The sequence below is a fragment of the Pan troglodytes genome, chromosome 3 (assembly GCF_028858775.2).
Source record: "Pan troglodytes isolate AG18354 chromosome 3, NHGRI_mPanTro3-v2.0_pri, whole genome shotgun sequence".
NCBI classification, from domain to species: domain Eukaryota; kingdom Metazoa; phylum Chordata; class Mammalia; order Primates; family Hominidae; genus Pan; species Pan troglodytes.
Window position 1 is genome coordinate 153,091,886 of NC_072401.2, and position 19,807 is coordinate 153,111,692.

The window sequence follows — 19,807 nt, forward strand, 5'->3', positions numbered from 1 at the left end:
CATCAGCAATGCAATTGTTAATCTACTCAAATGCATCAGAGCAGGGACAACATCACCTCCCTTCACAGCTTCTATTTATTTATTCTGAATGAAGTTGGCACTAGGCAAAATAACAAAACCAGAAAACTATATTCAGATTCTAAAGGCTTCCATTTTGGTACCCTTCCACTTGCCCAAGGATGGCCACAACCACTTCAAAAACTACACATCACACATGAACACTTGAAGTTTACAAGCATGTTCCCCATAATGAGCCTGCAGAGTAGTTAGGGCATGAATAATTCCTATTCCAAAGATGTAAAAAAACGGTGGAGCGGGGGCCTCATAAAACCTAACTAACATGTCCAAGGTCACACTACAGTAAAGTACAAAATAGCAACAAGAATCTAGGTATCTTAGGGTAACTTCATTATAACAAAATGTATTACAGCTTGGTGGTAAGAGGAAGGAAACAATAAGATCAAGTTAGAATCTATCAGTTAGGAACTGCCTTCAGCTGCCAGTTGAGGCCTATGATAACAGTGGCTTAAACAAGGTAGAGTTTCTTATTCCTTCCTTCTAAGTAAAGGAGGAGGCAGGCAATCAAAACCCATGTGGTGACTCTATCTAATCAGCAGGGACTGCAGGGCCATCTATTTTTCTGCTCCACTATTCTCAGTGCTTCGGTTCCAACCTCAAAGTAACCTCATGGCCCAGGGTGGCTACTGTGAGCTACACAGCCTTGTTCCTGGTAGGAGGTGGGAGGAAGATGGTAAGGGGAAAAGGGTATTCTGTGCAGTTGAGTGAACCCCCTTTAAAGAACTTTCCTGGCAACCCCATTCAACAACTTTTACTTGTATCTCATTAACAGGCTGGAAGAAGTAGCTTCATAGGTGGGTACACTGCCACATCCAGAAATACAGGGATTCCATTGACCAAAAAAGGAGGAAATGAGGAAAAAAGGAGGCAACCAGGAGTCCATGCTACAGAATCCTATTCTGTCACTCCCTTGCTGTGTGACCTTGAGGAGATTATTCACCCTTTCTAGGCCTCAGGTTCCTCATCTGTTAAATGAAGGAAACAATCACACCTACTGCATAGGATTGGTACCAGGACTAAATGAGAAAAACACACTGAAAACAACTGAAATTGTCTCGGCACCCAGTGCACAATAAATATTAACTTGTTATTTGATTATCTTAGCCCAGTGCTTTCCAAATTCCTTTCCTACTCTAACTTCCCCTCCATTTCCAAAATTGGAAAGGAATTTATATTAGTCATTTGTACCTGCTGACAGAGGACTCTAGTGTAAATGAGTCTTAGTCATAGGTCACCTCAATCAGACAAATGTATTTCATGCCTTTCCTTTCTAATTATACAATGAAATTATCTCCCAGACATCCACACAGATCAGATATTTTGGACAGAATTAGGATGGAGAAATTGAGCTTACATTCTCCAACAGGTGGGGCCTAGAGACAATCCTAATCAGATCTTTGGAGAGACCAAACAAACTAAGGGAGTATTAAAGAATTTAGGCTGGTGCAGTGGTGTGTGGCTGCAATCCCATCTACTTGGGAGGCAGAGGCAAGAAGATCCCTCGAGCCCAGGAGTCTGAGTACAGCCTGAACAACACAGCAAGACCCCATTTCTACAAAAAAAAGGTCTCTCTCATGCAAAATAATTTCTAAAAAAGTATGTAGATACTCTACCCTTAAAGAGGTATAGCATAATTCTTTACTCCTTAAGTGTAGCATAACTCTTACTCCATAGTGACTTCCTTCACTTTCTACAGTATGGAAAGAGAGGAAAAAGGCTTAACTTTTTAAAAAAATTTCTTTTGAAGGACTACTGCAATGGGGTCTTGCAGTTGGGGAGGGAGAGTGGACGCCAATGCCAAAAAGAGTAACTTTCAAGCAGAGAAACTTCACAAGTACTACCTCTGCCAGGTAATCAAGGTCAGTAGAAAAGTCATGATAATAATATATACCCTTGAATTGTGATAAAAATGGCACTTTACCTCTGTGATCTTCCTCTCAAACACCCGTAAGCCAGTTTGATCATGAGAAAAACATCAGACAAATCTCAACAGGGGAACAACATACAAAAATGTGACCAGTACTCTTCAAAACTGTCAGGGTCATCAAAAACAAGGAAAATCTAAGAAACTGTCATAGCCAAGGGGAGCCTCAGGAGATATGACAACTAAATGTAATACAGTCTCCTATACGGGATACTGCAACACAAAAAAGGACATTAAGCAAAAACTAAGGAAATCTGAGTCAAGCATGGAGTTTAATCATACATCAATATTAGTTCATTAATTGTGATGAATCTACCATACTAAGATGCTAATAATCAGGGTGTGGGGTATATGGGAGCTCTTTGTACTATCTTCACAATTTTTCTGTTACTCAAAAAATATTCTAAAAAACATTTAATTTTTTAATTTTTTTCTTAATTCATTTTTTTTCCCTTGGTATAACTTGGAACAAATTTTTTTTCCCTTGGTATAACTTGGAACAAATTTTATTTTTAAAAAGAAAAAAGAAAGAAAATAATGGTCCACAGCTCCTACCCTCACCCCCATGAGCCCATCCCCACCACAAGGACAAGCTTACAGTTCCTGAAGGTGAGGCCAACAGCTGCTGAGGAGCAAGGACTCGTTCCAGCTGCTTCTAAACAAGGGGGCCAGGCCTCTGCCAGAGCCTTCTCCTTCCTGCCCTGTGTCAAGCTATCCAAGCTTCCTCCTCAACCTTTACCCTGCCCTATGCCCTGAAACTACCTGACACGTATTTTCCTCTTGTACTTAATTGATAGTAGAATTTCCCTCATACACGTCAAGTACTATAAATTCCCCTAGAACACATCCCATGTCTTCCACTGATGAAGGGGAACACTGCCACATTATCAGTGAATGAAACTGCTATCTTGAAAAGGGGTCGGCATGACAAGTTATGCTAGACAACTTATGCCAATGTAACTGCCCTCACCAGGGAGACACCGTCTTGAGCTTTGCCCCTTTGGCTTCTCCCACACCAGTGGAGCAGTTCACAAGGAGCCCGGAAGAAACTCTCCAAGATCTAACTTAGTACATGGGCAAACTTCTGTAAACTATGTCGGAAGTTATTTTTCTGCTCATCTCCTAATATCATAAAATGTAAAGTTGGAAGCCTCATCCTTTCAATTAATACACCAAAAGCTAAGGCCCAGAAAGATGCTATAAATTGCTGGATGCTACAAAGCTAATTGACAGATGGGATTAGAACCAAGTGTTCAAAGGATTAGTCTCTAAGCACCACTGGATGAAAAGCTGAAATGACCTAAGGGAAAACAGTGAATATGTTGTCCTCAGAATATAATATGCCAGTGAAGTTATAGAACTGCTGGATGACTAGTGTGAGAGAGGGAAAGAAAACAGAACGAAGGGATGCACTCTGGTTAAAAATAGGTCATAGGCTGATCAACTCACCTCTGATTTGCTGAGATCACTTTGAACATAATTGCTTATGTCACAATAATGAGCTTTCAGTGGACAATAAAGAAAAGCTGAACGTTGGCTGGGCACAGTGGCTCACACCTATAATCCCAGCACTATGGGAAGCTGAGGCAGGCACATCACCTGAGGTCAGGAGTTCGAGACCAGCCAGGCCAACTCTGCAAAACCCTGTGTCTACTAACAATACAAAAATCAGCCAACGTGGTCGCAGGCACCTGTAATCCCAGCTACTTGGGAGGATGAGACTACTTGGGAGGCTGAGGCAGGAGAATCGCTTGAACCTGGGAGGTGGAGGTTGTAGTGAGCTGAGATTGTGCCACTGCACTCCAGCCTGGGCAACAGAGCGAGGCTCTTTCTTAAAAAAAAAAAGAAAATAAAAGATGGGCCGGGTGCAGTGGCTCATGCCTGTAATCCCAGCACTTTGGGAGGCTGAGGTGGGCAGATCACGAGGTCAGGAGTTCAAGACCAACCTGGCCAATATGGTGAAACCCTGTCTCTAATAAAAATACAAAAAAAAAATTAGCCGGGCATGGTGGCACGTGCCTGTAGTCCTAGCTCCTTGGGAGGCTGAGGCAGGAGAATTGCTTGAACCTGGGAGGCAGAGGTTGCAGTGAGCCAAGATCGCGCCACTGCACTCCAGCCTAGGCGACAGAGTGAGACTCTGACTCAAAAAAAAAAAAAAAAAAAAAAAAAGAAAGAAAGAAAAAGAAAAGAAAAGCTGAGCATTATTACCAGGCCATGTTAAAGTAATTCATATGGCTTAAGAAATACCAAAGGAAGAACTAGCCTCAGTCTTTGGGAGTCCTCTAGAATTAAGATATTTCCAAGAGATACATGAACGCCAAAGAAAAGCAACTACATTTGATTATTAAATGATGACACTGCAGATTTACCTTCTTTTTCCTCTGACAACATGAAATTCATAACTATTTCCACCAAGTGAAGAAAATGCAGACTCAACTGTGAAATATTTTATCAATAATAAGAAAAAGGAGACATAAAATAAGTGCTAATAATTTTATAGGTATTTACTATGGGCTTGGCCATGTTCTAAGGACATTATATACATTAACTCATTTAGTCTTCAAACCCAATGCAATAGGATTTACTATTATTCAAATTTAGAAATATAAATAAAGAACAGAAGCAGAGAGGTTACCTAACTTGTCCAAGGTCACACAGCCAGTGGTCAGCCAAAAAATGAACCAAGACAGTCTGATTCTCTCATGTCAAACTGATACCCACCATGGACTACTTTATATTCTTTATATTCTTAATTATCTTCTTTAAAGTGTAATAGTCTTACCTTCCCTAATTCTATGGCATAGTCTTTAAAAGCAGGGAGCCTATTTTATATATCTCTTTGTATTGCCAGTATTTTAGGCACCATTTTGCATACATTATATTGATGGGGATAACTAGACAGGTCTTTTTTTTCTTTTTGAGACAGAGTTTCACTCTTGTTGTCCAGGCTGGAGTGCAGTGGTGCGATCTCAGTTCACTGCAACCTCCACCTCCCTAGCAAGCGATTCTCCTGCCTCAGCCTCCCGAGTAGCTGGTATTACAGGTGCCCGCCACCACGTCTGGCTAATTTTTTGTATTTTTGGTAGATACGGGGTATCATCATGTTGGCCAGGCTGGTCTCGAACTCCTGACCTCAGGGAGTCCACCCGCATTGGCCTCCCAAAGTGCTGGGATTACAGGCGTGAGCCACTGTACCTGGCCCAGGTCTTCTTAAAGAATGTGATGAGTACGGGATTTTTAAACAACATGTAAATCTACTCATAGTTTCCATGGAACTTAAAATAACTTTCTCAAAATAAATTAGACAACTTTGGAATTCTAATAACAAAAAGCAGTAAGCTGGTGGTCCAGAGAACTAATGCAGTTTTCAAAACTATCTAACTTAGTAGACAAAGCCACAGACTCTGAGAGGATATGACCTGACATCTTATATGAATCAACTAAAAAAAACTCTACAACTTGCAACACACAATAGAGGTGACTGAGGTTCAGCTATACCTAGTTGTGTAATTTTAGATAAAACCTTCTAACATTTCTGAGTCTCAGTTTACTCATCTTTAAAATGGGAACAATAAAACTTACCCTCTTCCCTCTCAGTTTGTTGTAAGAATCCAAATGAATGCAGTTGTGAAAGCCCTTCATAAATAGAAAAGCACCACATAAATGTAAAGTACTTCTAGAATACAGCAAGCAGCATACAGGTATAAATGCGTGGAGCATCAATAGTAACTGACTTATATGAGCAGTCAGTGTGATCACCTGGAAAAACATGGACTTCCACTTCAAAAAAAACCTGCATTCAAATCATCAATCCAGTATTTACTAGCTGAGGGACTGTGGATAAGTTGCTTAAATGTTTGTGAGCCTCAGTCTTTTCAATGATAAAATGAAGAAAATAATACCTACCTCACAGGTGATAACATAAAGAAGCACCTGGTACACAGTGAACACAGTGAATGTTCTTCTGTGCCCTCATACTGATGATATTATTTTACTCAAAGCACAACAGACAACAGTTATATCAGTCCTTCCAGGGTTTACCATAAACACATCAAAATATAGAAAGAGTAAATTTATTTAGCATTTAGTAAGCCCTATGATGTGCCTACTACTCTTCCAGATGTTGGGAGGAGGATCCAGAATCTTGTATATCCTCCCTTTGGAGAAATAATATTAAAATGTTGTATGTCAGGCAGAGATTCTCAAATCTGTTTGAGAATCTGACGAAAGCTATGGCATTTCTCCCCAAGGAAAGCTACAAAGCTTTTAGGGGACAATAAAGGAGATACAGGAGAATATTTTCATGACCTTGGATAGAAATCATGTTCTTAAAGGGGGGGAGTGGGGAAGAGACACAAATTATAAAGGAAAAGATTCATAAATTCATCTATACTGAAATGAAGAATTTCCACATCGAAAGAAACCATAGAGAAAATGAAAAAGTAAGCCAGAGTGGAGGTGGAAGAAGATATTTGTAACACACATAACCAACAAAAGTTGAGATTCCTGGGTAAACAAAGAACTCCAATAAATCAATAAAAAATAATAGGCAAAATGCTGTGGTATATATTTATACAATGAAAACAAACAAACAAAAAAACAGAACCGGGCACAGTGGCTCACGCCTGTAATTCCAGCACTTTGGGAGGCCAAGGCAGGCGGGTCACCTGAGGTCAGGAGTTCAAGACCAGCCTGGGCAACATGGCAAAACCCCGCCTCTACTAAAAATACAAAAATTAGCTGGGCATGGTGGCATGCACCTGTAGTCCCATCTACTTGGGAGGCTGAGGCAGGAGAAATCACTTGAATCTGGGAGGCAGAGGTTGCAGTGTGCCGAGATTACACCACAGCACTCCAGCCTGGGCAACAGAGCAAGACTCTGTCTCAAAACAAACAAAAACCCACAGCTACATATAACAATACAAATAAATCGTACAAACTTAATGTTGAGTGAAAAAAGCACCTGGACTAAAGCAGGGATGTTAGTATAAATAACATTATCAGTAGCCTTTATCCTCCCTTCTTCCCCCACCCAAGCTATCCTTCCTCTAGGGTGACTATCCTTGATTTGCCTGGGACTGAGGAGTTTCCATGAATGGGGGACTTTCAGTTTTAAAAGCTGGAAAAGTCCTGGGAAACTGGGAAGAGTTGGTCACCCAATCTCGTCCGCCTATTCCCCCCACCCTCCACTTCTTGCCCTTGGCTAGCACTAACTAACACTAACACAGTGGCACTAACACACCAATCTCAGTTGTGCAGATAGAGATGAAGAATATGCAATCAATAACAGAAAGAAAAAAACCAAGAAACAAAAATGAAGTTGATCATAAATGCCAGGCTGTATAAATCAACCATGAAATCCTTTAAGCTACCGAGAAAACCCACAATGGAAACTAAGTCCTATAAGTTAGCCTGTGGAAATCTCCATGTTTATCTCATGGGTTTTCATCTGATCTACTAAAAAGGACAAATTAGCCAAAGGAACTATTTCTTAGAATTTAACAATCTGTGTTGGGGTGTGATTTCTCTCTTAATTACATGGAGTTTGCAAAGTGCATCATCCTTTTAAACCAGCAACATAAATGTTATCTGGGAATGTGTCAAAAATGAAAATTATCAGGCCCTATCCCAGACCAAGTGATCAGATACTGAGCGTGTACAAGGCCTTCAGGCAATTCAGATACATGTGGCAAAAGTTTGAGAACCACTGGATTAGTGTACCCACATCCTCTCTTCCTTGTTTGTAATGGGCATTTGGTGGATTAGTGAGACACCCCCAAGAATTCAGGTGTTGTGTCTAGCTTTCATATTACCACTCTCTGTCAGGTCAGGCAATTAAGGATCTTGGATACCACCATCAACAGTAAATATTTCACATAGTGCCAGATTTACGACACCTTAGCCTCAGCACATGAAACCCAAACAATGGAATACTCTCTGCTCCCCATTTACTTTCCTATATCTGCTTATTAACCTCATGCATCATGAGCTACTACAGAATTAACCCTCACTGGCCAGGTGCAGTGGCTCACACCTGTAATTCCAGCACTTTGGGAGGCTGAGGTGGGAGGAGTTCGAGACCACCCTGGCCAACATGGTGAAACCTCGTCTCCACTAAAAATACAAAAATTAGCCAGGCATGGTGGTGCACACTTGTAATCCCAGCCACTCTGTAGGCTGAGGCATGAGAATCACTTGAACCTGGGAGGTGAAGGTTGCAGTGAGCCATGACCACGCCACTAGACTCCAGCCTGGGAGACAGAGCAAGACTCTGCCTAAAAAAAAAAAAAAAAAAAAAAAAAAAAAATTAACCTTTCCTGAATTGACCTCAGTACTTGATTGCCTATAATTCTGCAAAAAAAAAAAAAAAAAAAAAAAAAAAAATTCAACTGAGCTTTTTATTTATTTTAGAATCATGCTGAAGATATTTTATTACTTTAAAAGCTGGGAAACATAAATACATTTTATAAAGAAGGTGGGCACCAGATCAACTATCATCCTTTGTTGTAAAATAAAATTGTGATTAATCAAACCCAATTTTCTTAACATCATTTTAAAAACACACACACATTTATTTCCTAAGGATGCCCTACAAGGACTGTCCTGTGCTCAGAACCTGCCTGGGGCTCTTGGCCTTTGAATGAAAAGAACTCATTCCAGACATTTCATAATCTCAAGTCATTACTTGCTTTCTGCTGGGTTGATAAAATACAGGACGATTCCACTTAAATGATCTTAAAAAGGTAAAACTAAACAATATTTTATAGAGATGCATATGTGTATGGTAAAACTGTACAGAATAAAAAGGAAATAATAATCACAAAGGTTAAAAAAATGGTTACATCTAGGGGAGAGAGGCGGCTAAGTCTAGGAGGGATGGGAATCCATTTCTAAGGAACTGACTATATCCTATTTCTTGACTTGAGCATGAGTTACAAGAGTTTTTACTTTATAATTTACAAATTTCCTATGTTCTTCTGTATGTAAGTTACAAAAATAAATAAATGCACTTACACAACCACTCCAAAATTTAGCAGGGAGAGAAGGAAGAGTTCACAGACTACCTTAAGTCCATAAACCCCAGGTTTATGGTTATCAAGCTAGGTGAAATCAGAGAAAAGGAAACTCTTTAGATTGTAAAATGATAAGGGAAGGAGGGAGCACTGAGAACAGGAAAAGTGAAAAACTGAAAAGGTGATGCAGAAAAAACATGAAGCTTCTGCGTCAGTTCATACCCTCTCACTTGGAGGAGAGCAACATCTAGCACAGACATAACTAACAAATGCCCAAGCTTGGTAAGGAATGTGTTAGTGTCTGAAAAACATGTTAACTAATAAGGGGAAAGTGGAGCTCAGCTTGTAAAGAAATGTAAACTATTAAATAATTTCTTCTAAAAGAAATAAATCCAAAAATCACAAGTTTAGCCCTCTTACTCATTCCATAACATCGTCCTCACACCCTTTAATGGAAAAAGGGCATATAAATGGTTAGAAAACTACAAACACCAATTACTGAATGCAAAAAGTACACAATGTCATGTCTCAGCAAAATATTATCAAAGAACCTAGAAAAGCCTTCGTCAACCTTGAGAAATTAGGGAACTGGTGAAAACTAATTACAAAATGTCATTTCCACCAGCTTTGGAATAAATACACATATTGCAACTAAATGATAAACACACATCTGGATCACATCTAGTCTGAACTCCAAAACAGGTCTTCACTGTACAGTCTCTTGTGAGAATGAAGCTTTCTGCTGAAGGTAACAGGAATCTAAGGTGGCCTACCCTGTTTAAATCCATAGGTCAGACATGGCGGTATATCTTTGTAAAGTTTTTTCATTGTACTCTTGCAAGAAATATTCACTTATATCCAGCAACTATTCATTATTTCACAAGGTTTGGGTTTACACTGAACAAAATTACCAATTATGTTCAAAACTGGTGTTCATATAGACAGCCAAATGCCTTATTTTGATGAAAAGTTGTAGTAATGAGCATGGAGAATTATTTTTATGTTCCAAGATTCTACCAAAGGCATTAAATTGACTATTTCTTCAAGATGTTCTTCTCAAGTTTTCCTTTCATCCTACTTTCTACCCTCCATTTGTTCCGCACAGATACAATATCTTCTCTATTTTTCCAACTTTCTCTTAGTGGTTAAGGGAGTCACACAGAAAAGCTTCTCCACTTCATGGAATATTCGCTATATTCCACTTTATAATGAGGCTCTCAGTGAATCGTTCTCCTCCGACTCTCTCACTTCCCTATCTCCCTTTTGTTGCCAGTCCCCCTAGGTTTGTTCTTCCCTCTTGTTTTCAGATAACTCGGATTACCCAGTTGGAACCAAAGGCCAAAGAATGTCCTCTCTATTATGTTTGATTGAAAAGCCGCCCGGAAGAGGGAAGGGGTGTGGATCTACACTTATTCACTCTTTCACTAATGTGCCAAACTATTTGATCCGTGCCGCTTTCGTGTACCCAAAACACAGTATCATAAAAGTAATTACAGGCCCGAAAATGATTCTCAGCCCAAATGAATGGCCTTTTGGAATGCTATATTCTGGACTTCTCTTTGCGTGGGGGAGGGTCTCACAACTAACGAAAACAAGTCCTACAGAAAACTGGTGAGCTCGGCGGCTGGGGGAGGGAGGGAGGGAGGGGGGTCACAGGTCCGAAGTGCAAGGGACGCCGAAACAGGACTTGCCTCAGTTACGAGCACGTGCTCTGACCTGGCTGCGGCGGCGCAGGCAAACCCCTCGGAAGGTGTCGTTGTCCACCGAGACGGCCACTGACCTCTGACTCATCCAGAGATAAGTCATCAACCAGGCCACAAGTCCCAAGCCAGCAGCTCCTGGATTTAGTGTGCACGGAAAATTTGGAGTTTCAGCTGTACGACCACTAGCAGTTAAACACGGGTCTGAATTTCCTCGGGCTCGGCCGGAAAGTGAGGATGGCGATGGAAAGGCCACCCTCCCCGAGTCTGGCCTCTGAGAGTTAAAGAAGCCGGTCCCATCCCGGCGCGTGAAGGAGCTGCCGCTGTGTGGGGCAGGACCCGAGCGGCCCCAGAGCGCGCAGCTCTGGGTCCCCGCCGCCCCGTCCCCCGCGCCTCTCACCTGCGGCCGAGTGGCCCGAGAGCGCACGGCCCCGGGCGCGGCGCTGGCCACCAAGTTCGCGGCGCTCGCGTAGCTCTTCCTCCTCGTCCTCCCGCCGCCGGCCCTCAGCCATGGGCGAGGCGCGGGGCGCAGCCGCGGGATGGCCGGCGAGCTGCGGCCCCGGCGCCCCAGAACGCCGGCACCCGGCGCCCCACGCCACCGCCCTCGGGCCGGGGGGAAGGCGGCTCCCGGAGAGGAGGCGGCGGCGGCGGCTGTGGAAATGGCCACCTCCGCGAACTCCACCTGCAGCCGGCCGGGCAGCGGCAGGGCGCGGGCCGAGCCGATTCCCCGCCTCCTTGCGGCGTCCCGGCGGCCTCTTAATCCCTGGCCTTTCCCACTCCCACTCCCGCTCTCTTCCCCCTTCCTCTTTGCCTTCCCCGCCCCGTAGAGCTCCACCGCGGATCGGGCGGGTTCGGGCCTGGCCTCGCCTCCTCAGGGAGGGGTTATCGGCCCCTAAGGCCGCCCTACAGCCACACACGCTGGAAACACCAGCTCGACCCAAACAAACGTGTGCAAAATAAATAAACGGGATAGGAAGAGGGGAAAGAGGAGGTGGCCTGGCCTCTTCCTGCCTTTTCACGATATTCCAGTGTCAACAGGAAACCCATTTGTTTGACACTTAAACAAAAAGAGGAGGAACCCGACCGGGGCCGAACTGGGAGAGATGGGACAGCTGGGAGCTGCTGAACTTTGGAACAAACTTGGCTTGGAGTTGGGTCGAGCCTCTGCGATGCACACTTTTTTCTTTCCCTCTCTTTTCGCCCTTAAAAACCTACACTTGCGGGAGCACAGAGGATTTTTAGGGCAGTGAAACTACTATGCGTATGATTCTGTAATAGCGGATGCCTTTGTCCAAGCCCATAGAATGTACAAAACCAAGAGTGAACCGCAATGTAAACTATAGACTTTGGGTGATTATGAGGTGTCAATGTGGGTTCATCAATTGTAGCAACTGTGGCACTCTGGTGGGGGATGTTGATAATGGGGGAGGCTATGCATGTGTGGGAGCAGGGGGTACATGGGAAATCTCTGTACCTTTAGCTCAATTTTGCTGTGAACCTAAAACTGTTCTTAAAAATAGTCTAGTAAGACTGGAAGCGGTGGCTCACGCCTGTAATCCCAGCCCTTTGGGAGGTCGAGGCGGGCAGATCACGAGGTCAGGATATCGAGACCATCCTGGCTAACACGGTGAAACCCCGTCTTTACTAAAAATACAAAAAAAAAAAAAAAAAATTAGCCAGGCGTGGTGGCGGGCGCCTGTAGTCCCAGCTACTCGGGAGGCTGAGGCAAGAGACTGGCCTGAACCCAGGAGGCAGAGCTTGCAGTGAACAGAGATCGCACCACTGCACTCCAGCCTGGGCGACAGAGCGAGAGTCCTTCTCGAAAAAAAAAAAAAAAAAGTCTAATAAAAATGTTTTATAATAAATCAAGCCTCACTGTATTCCAGTTCCTTTAGGGCTAGGATATGGCTACAATTCCTAGAAGAACAGGAAGAAATGTGTTAAAGAGACCCATACGTGATTATTTGTAGAGAGGCAACTAGGGGAAGTGGAGAGACCACTGGCTCTGGAGTCAGAAACTGTAATTTGAAGCACTTAGCTGTGTGAGCTACCCCTAAGAAAGTTTTTCAAAGCTGGAAAGAACCGTGTAACCAAAGTTGTGTGTACCTGCACAATACACATCTTAGGTTCAGTAGGTGCACGTACCTACTTTCACACAGAGAGGAAAAGATTCTGGAATTTCACCAAAAGATACCCAAGTAGCAGGCAGAAATATTACCTGGACATGAAACCTTAGGAAATTCCTGAGTGCGATGAACAGGCCTTTATCTTTGGCGTCTTGCTCTATTTCTGAGAGATTACCGAGAGCTCCTAATGTTCAGCAAGTAGGAGAGAAAAAGAAAGGGAGAAAAGGGTCACTGAAAATAGAATTGCCTGCCACACCTGAGTGCTGTTTCTTTGCCTTTTCAATAGTGGCTGTTGCTGCCTGAGAAAATCTTTCCGCTTTTAAGCAGATAAGAACCACAATCGATTTTGTGGAATTGAGGTCAAATCCACAAGTTAAAACTTTATTACTGCATAAGCGATTAAATAAGTAGACAGAGAACTGGAAATTAAGCCAACAACAACAAAACAAAGGTTCTGGACCTTTAGGGTTGTTTTAAATGTTTGGTAAGTGAAACCTTCTTTGTCACTTCCCTTCAAGGATGAATAATTTAAAAATCCCTACCTTGACTAACAGTACCATTTCATTAAGCCATTGGAGTCAGTTTCTACTGTCATTGAGTCTTAATTTTTTTTTTTTTTTTTTTGAGACTAGAGTCTCACTCTATTGCCGAGGCTGGAGTGCAGTGGCACGATCTCGGCTCACTGCAACCTACGCCTGCCGGGTTCAAGGGATTCTCCTACCTCAGCCTCCCGAGTAGCTGGGATTACAGGCATGCACCACCACGCCCGGCTAATTTTTGTATTTTTAGTAGAGACGGGGTTTTACCATGTTGGCCAAGCTGGTCTCAAACTCCTGACCTCGTGATCCACCCGCCTCAGCCTCCCAAAGTGCTGGATTACAGGCGTGAGCCACTGAGCCCAGCCATTGAATCTTAATTTGGAAAGGCGTGAAAGTTGTTCTGGGTTTCCCAGCCAATTAGAGCTTCGGGAATCCACATTTTTGTGGTGGGTGGGTGGTGCATGCCCAAGCCCACTCTACAATTAGCAAACATTTATGGTAACTGTTGTGTGCCAAGTACCACGCTAGGTGCTGTGGGGAGACTCAAAAGAAGGAAAGAAATATCCATGATCACATCCTATGGTAGGTGCTTTGCACATATGTCTTCTCATTGCAAAAGAACAAAACGTGTTCCCTGTCCTCCAATGAGAGAGGAAGGTCTATACAGTTTACACAAAACGAGACAAAACTTGGTAAGTTCTTCAATAAAGATATAACTTTGGACAGGGTGCCAACATAATTCAACAGGGAAGGAATTGTCTTTACAACTGGATATCCACATGCATATGAATGAATTTGAGCCCCTATTTCATTCCATATGCAAAAATTAACTCAAAATGGATCATAGACCTAAATGTAAGAACTAGAACTATAAAACTCTTCGAAGAAAACATAGGATTAGATCTCTGCGACCATGGTTTAAAAAACAATTTTTTGGATATGATACCAAAATACATAAATATCAGAAGAAAAAATAAATTGGACTTAGCAAAATTTAAAACTTTCATGTTTCAAAGGACATGATTATTAAAGTGAAAAGACAGAAGGGGAGAACATACTTTCAAATCATAAATCTAATAAGGACCTTATATTCAGAACATATAAAAAACAACAATAGTTGTTTAAAAACCCAATTAGGCCGGGTACAGTGGCTCACGTCTGTAATCCTAGCACTTTGGGAGGCTGTGGCGGGTGGATCAGGAGTTCCAGACCTGCCTGGCCAGGAGTTCAGGAGGTCAGGAGTTCCAGACCTGCCTGGCTAACCATGGCCAACATGGTGAAACCCCATCTCTACTAAAAATACAGAAAATTAGAGAGGCACGGTGACGCATGCCTGTAATCCCAGCTACTCGGGAGGCTGAGGTAGGAGAATCACTTGAACCCGGGAGGCGGAGGTTGCAGTGAGCTGAGATCCCGCCACTGCACTCCAGCCTGGGCAACAAGAGTGAAACTCTGTCTCAAAAAAAAAAAAAAAAAAAAAAAAAAGATGAACTTTGAAAACATTATGTCAAGTTAAAGAAGCCAGAGACAAAAGATTCCTATGATCTTGTTTATATGAAATATCTAGAACGGGCTAATCCATGGAAACAAAATGTAGGTTAGTGGTTGCCAGGGGAGGGGAGAATGGGGAGTGATGGCCAATGGGTATAAGGTTTCTTTTTGAGGTGATCAGAATATCCTAAAATCAGAAGTGGTGGTGGTTGCACAATTTTGTAAATATAAGGGATACATTTTTGGTACATGAATTATATCTCAATAAAGCTGTTTTTTAAAAAGATATAACTAGCTCACTACAAAAGCACAGAAAACAAACCAGGGAGAGGACTGCACTCTGAAGTCATCATATTGAGGAAGAGAAACCAGATAGAAGTTACAAGCCAGAACAATGTAATTATATGAAAGCAAACCAAAGGTGCGGCCAACTAGTAACTAAATAAACGTGCTCAAACATCCTACCCACCCAAGTGACACAACAAGAGCCAAACCCATAGAAGGAAAGTGATAAGAAACTTGGAATGAAAATGTACATCCTAAGAGTAAAACAAGATTCACCCTCAAAGCTTGAAGGTATAAAAATTTTTTGTAAGAGATAATGAAAAAGGGCCCCCATTTTAAAGGACAATGTTCTTGGTTTCTCACTTTAGATATATAATCTTACATGAAGCAAAATGGTCTGCAAATAGAACACTACAAAAAATAAGAATATACTATATAAATATATATGTGGTGCAGTGTTTAGCAAATAGAAGCACAATAAATATTTGTTTAATGACTGAATGAATATAATTCCAATTTTCTCTTGCTGAATCACCAGAAGGCATGAGTCTCAAGGCTTTTAACTTAAAAAGTAACTATCTGGAGTTAAAAGTTTTCAGTTGAAGACTTCAATGGAGAAATAAGAAGGAAGAACAGGGATATACAATGGATTTTAAAACTACAGCATCTCCAAAGTTTTAGCTCTTCACGTAACAGAATTTTAAGATATATTAAAGTAGAAGAGTGAGTCCATGAGTGGTTATTATGTTATTCTCCATATTTTCTATTTGCTTTTAATTTTTCATTTCAAAAAAAATAAAAGCAGGCTGGGTTCCATGGCTCATGCTTAAGGGCAGGAGTTCAAGGCCAGACTGGGCAACATAGTGAGATCCCATCTCTATTTAAAAAAGAAAAAATTAGTTGGGCCTGATGACATGTGCTTGTAGTCCCAGCTACTCAGGAGGCTGAGTTGGGAGACTGACTGCTTGAGCCCAGGAGTTGGAGGCTGCAATGAGCTATAATTATGCCACTGCACTCCAGCCTGGGTGACAGACTGAGAACCTATATTAAAAATAAAGGAAAAGCTAAAAGTACAGTATAATAGATTGAGATAGCTATAGTTTCTGTTTGTCCAGTGCTGTTTGTCCATAGTTTCTGTTTGTCCACTATAGTTCTGTCTGTCCACTTTAGGAAATTCTCCCTGTGGCAGATTATTGCAAAACTGTTCCAAAATCTTTATGCCTCCCTCTATTTATATATTTCTAATGTACATTTGCATCTTCTTCATCAAGAAGTGGTTCCAAATTCCAGCTACTCAGGAGGCTGAGGCAGGAGGATCACTTGAGCCCAGGAGTTTGAGGCTGCAGTGAGCTATGATTTTACCACTGCACTCTAGCCTAGGTAGCTGAGTGAGACCCTGACTCTAAAAAGTAAACACAAAAAAAACAGGGTTCCCTGTATCCATGAAGCCAAGCTAGCCCTGGCATTTGCTTTGGCTGACTAGAATATGGCAGAAAAGACAGTGTGTGAATTCCAAGTCTAGACCTCAAGAGGCCTTGTTTGCTTCAGTTTGTTCTCTTGGATGATGTATTAGTCTGTTCTCTTACATTGCTATAAGGAACTACTGAGACTGGATAATTTATAAGAAAAGAGGTTTAATTGACTCACAGTTCTGCAGGCTGTACAGGAAGCATGGCTGGGAAGACCCCAGGAAACTTAAAATCATGGCAGAAGGTGAAGGGGAAGCAAGTATATCTTCACATGGCCAGCAGGAGAGGGAGATAGAGAGAGAGAAAGAGAGAGAGACAGAGAGAGAGAGAGATGGATGAAGAGGGAAGTGCTACACACTTTCAAACAACCAAATCTCATGAGAACTCACTATCATGAGAACAGCAAGGGGGAAATCTGCCCCCATGATCCAATCACCTCCCACCAGGTCCTTCCCCCAACATTGGGGATTACAATTTAACACGAGATTTGGGTGGGACACAGAGCCAAACCATATCAGATACCTTCTACCACCATGTGATCAAGCCAACATGAGCCAACTAAAGAATGCAACACTACATGAAGGAAAGGCCAGTTGTCCCAGTTGAGGCCATTTAGACCAGCATGCAGCCAACCAACCCCCAAACATGTGAAAGAACCCAGTTAAGATCAACAGAAATGCTTATCTAACCAACAAATGACCACAGACACATGAGTGACCCAACTAAGACTAAAACCACTGCCACCTGGCCTGTAAACTTGTATGTGGTAAGAAGTGCTTACTGTTTTATATCAGTGAGGTTATGTGATTGTTTGCTATGCAGCATGTGCTGATTTGGGATTCTCCAGGAATCAGTGGGCTGAAAGAGAGTTCTAGTACAAAAGTTTAGAGGGTTAACACCTGTGAAAGGAGCAAGGGAGACAGAAAGATTGGTCAAGGGGAACTGTCATACCACTATGCAGACCTGACAAAGCCTCTGCTAGTCCAACGGGAAGCTCTAGAATAAAGATCAGAATTCCACTTTTAATGTAAATGGGTGGGCCCTTGAATCACCACCTTGCTGAGTCATTGACTTAGACTGCATGAAAGCTGAGGCAGACACTGTGGGAGACACAAAGAGATGTGCCTCCCACATTGACTTAGACTGCATGAAAGCTGAGGCAGACACTGTGGGAGACACAAAGAGATGTGCCACTCAAATCTCCCTCCAACAAAGCCTTGCTGCCCAGGTATGCTGGATATGGTATGCTATATCAGTATGCTGACAGTCCCTAGCTTCAGTGTCTGCCTCAGCTGTCGTGCAGATCTGTTCCTTGTATCCTGAAAATCTACTTTTCCATACATGTTCAGGAAATAGCTCAGGTTACCCTCCATCACCACAGTTGGTCTCAGGGCCTCCAGTATAGTCTCCCTTCTCCACACTCCATCTAAATTCCTCTTGCCCCCCAGCCACCACCTCTGCTGGTCTTGGTGGCTTATCTAGTGGTATGACTCAAACATTCATTATTGAGTTTTCTTAGCCCCTAGTGATCATATCCTTCTCAGGTGGGAGTTGCTTCACTTGTCTGTTCACAGTTATGATCTATCAAGGGAGAACCAACAACCAAGAAGCACCCAAATGGGTCATCTTGAGTTCCACACACATGTCTCCTGTTCCCGTTGTGTAAGATCAGTCTTACCTTCCACTGTTGATCAGAGTTATTATTTCTGCCAAGATGGTCAGTCTTCTTACCTGCTGGCCCCTAGCCACAAGAAACTCAGTGCCCAGAGGGCATCCATAATTTGTAATCAGTTGGACCTTAGCTGCATCCTCTGGTGAGCATGTGCCCCTGCTGGCAACAGGACCTCTAACCTTATGGAGCCCCGGAAGCAAGACGTCCCCAGTAGGCCATTGGGAGTGATTGTAACTGCAGCCAATCCTGGGTCCACCCCTCTGATTCCAAATTTACAGATTCTGATTGGAGATACAGCACCATGTAAAGGTCTCTGATACAATGTGTATACTGCATTCTGGAAGATTAAGCTCCATATTCTCAGGGTATTGCCTCTGACTTTGCATTTCATTTATGCCTTCAGCAGGAATACACATATATAAACTACAGGTAAGAAGTACAACATATAAAACATTTTTTTTTTTGAGATGGAATCTCACTCTGTTGCCCAGGCTGGAGTGCAGTGGCACGGTCTTGGCTCACTGCAACCTCCACTTCCCAGGTTCAAGCAATTCTCTTGCCTCAACCTCCTGAGCAGCTGGGACTACAGGCGCACGCCACCACGCCCTGCTGATTTTTGTATTTTTAGTAGAGACAGAGTTTCACCATGTTGGCCAGGCTGGTCTCAAACTCCTTGACCTCATGATCTGCCTGCCTCGGCTTCCCAAAGTGCTGGGATTACAGGCATGAGCCACCACACCCAGCCAAAACTTTTTAAAGTAAGTGTTATTTCACCCATCAAAAACAAATCTATAAAGCATGTGAACATAAATTCTAAACTTCTTAAAGTTATATTCATAAAACAAGTTATTATTAGTCCTTCCCCTCAAATAAAAATGAACCGTATATTGCAAAATCAAGACGAGGACTCTTAAGAGCTGTAGCTTCAGGTTCTAAATATAATAAAACACCTGCAAGTGTCAAAAATGAGGGAGCATTTCCTTATTCCTTCATTTTGAAGAGTTATTCAGACTCATCTAAAAAAGAAAATGTTAATGACACATCTGAAAAAAAAATGTTAATGGTTTATATAGTGACCTAGAGCTTCTAATGTTCTTAGAAAGTCACGTCAGGTCAAGTTTTAATCCTTTTCTTTCACCATTTTTCTTTCTTTCTCTTTATTCCTGTCCATCTTTCAACTTCAAGATTTTCCCCTTTCTTCTTCCCTTCCTTTCAGTTTGCCTTTACCACTTTCTCTTTATGCCTCCTTGGCACTCTTTGGTTTTCTTAACTGCTGTGTGCCTCAATTTCTTCATCTGTAAAATGAGGATAATAATAATAATAGCTATCTCACAAGAACATTGTAAAGATTAAAATGAGTTAATATACTGTATTGGTTTGCTGAGGCTGCCATAAAAAAAGTACCACTAACTGAGTGGCTTAAACAACTGATATTTATTGTCTCATAGTTCTGGAGACTACACGTCCAAGATCAATGTGCTGGGAGGGTCCTGTTCCCTCTGAAGTCTCT

At 42.3% G+C, this 19,807-nt stretch overlaps 1 protein-coding gene across 22 annotated transcripts in view; it reads right to left on the reverse strand.

Moving 5' to 3' along the window:
* Window positions 1-19,807, reverse strand: part of SH3D19 (SH3 domain containing 19) — a 277,157-nt gene that overhangs the window by 183,991 nt on the left and 73,359 nt on the right. For 3 of the 22 annotated variants that reach the window (XM_063809096.1, XM_063809093.1, XM_063809083.1), the window contains one exon: window positions 12,934-13,025. The exons of 9 other annotated variants lie outside the window; for them this stretch is intronic. Coding sequence is in view for 6 of the 13 variants with exons in the window: in XM_009448407.5 (XP_009446682.2) it covers window positions 11,116-11,227 (112 nt within the window). In the remaining 7 variants the exon portion in view is untranslated. 10 more of the 22 variants (XM_054683905.2, XM_016952361.4, XM_009448408.5 and 7 more) reach the window with 8 other exon arrangements.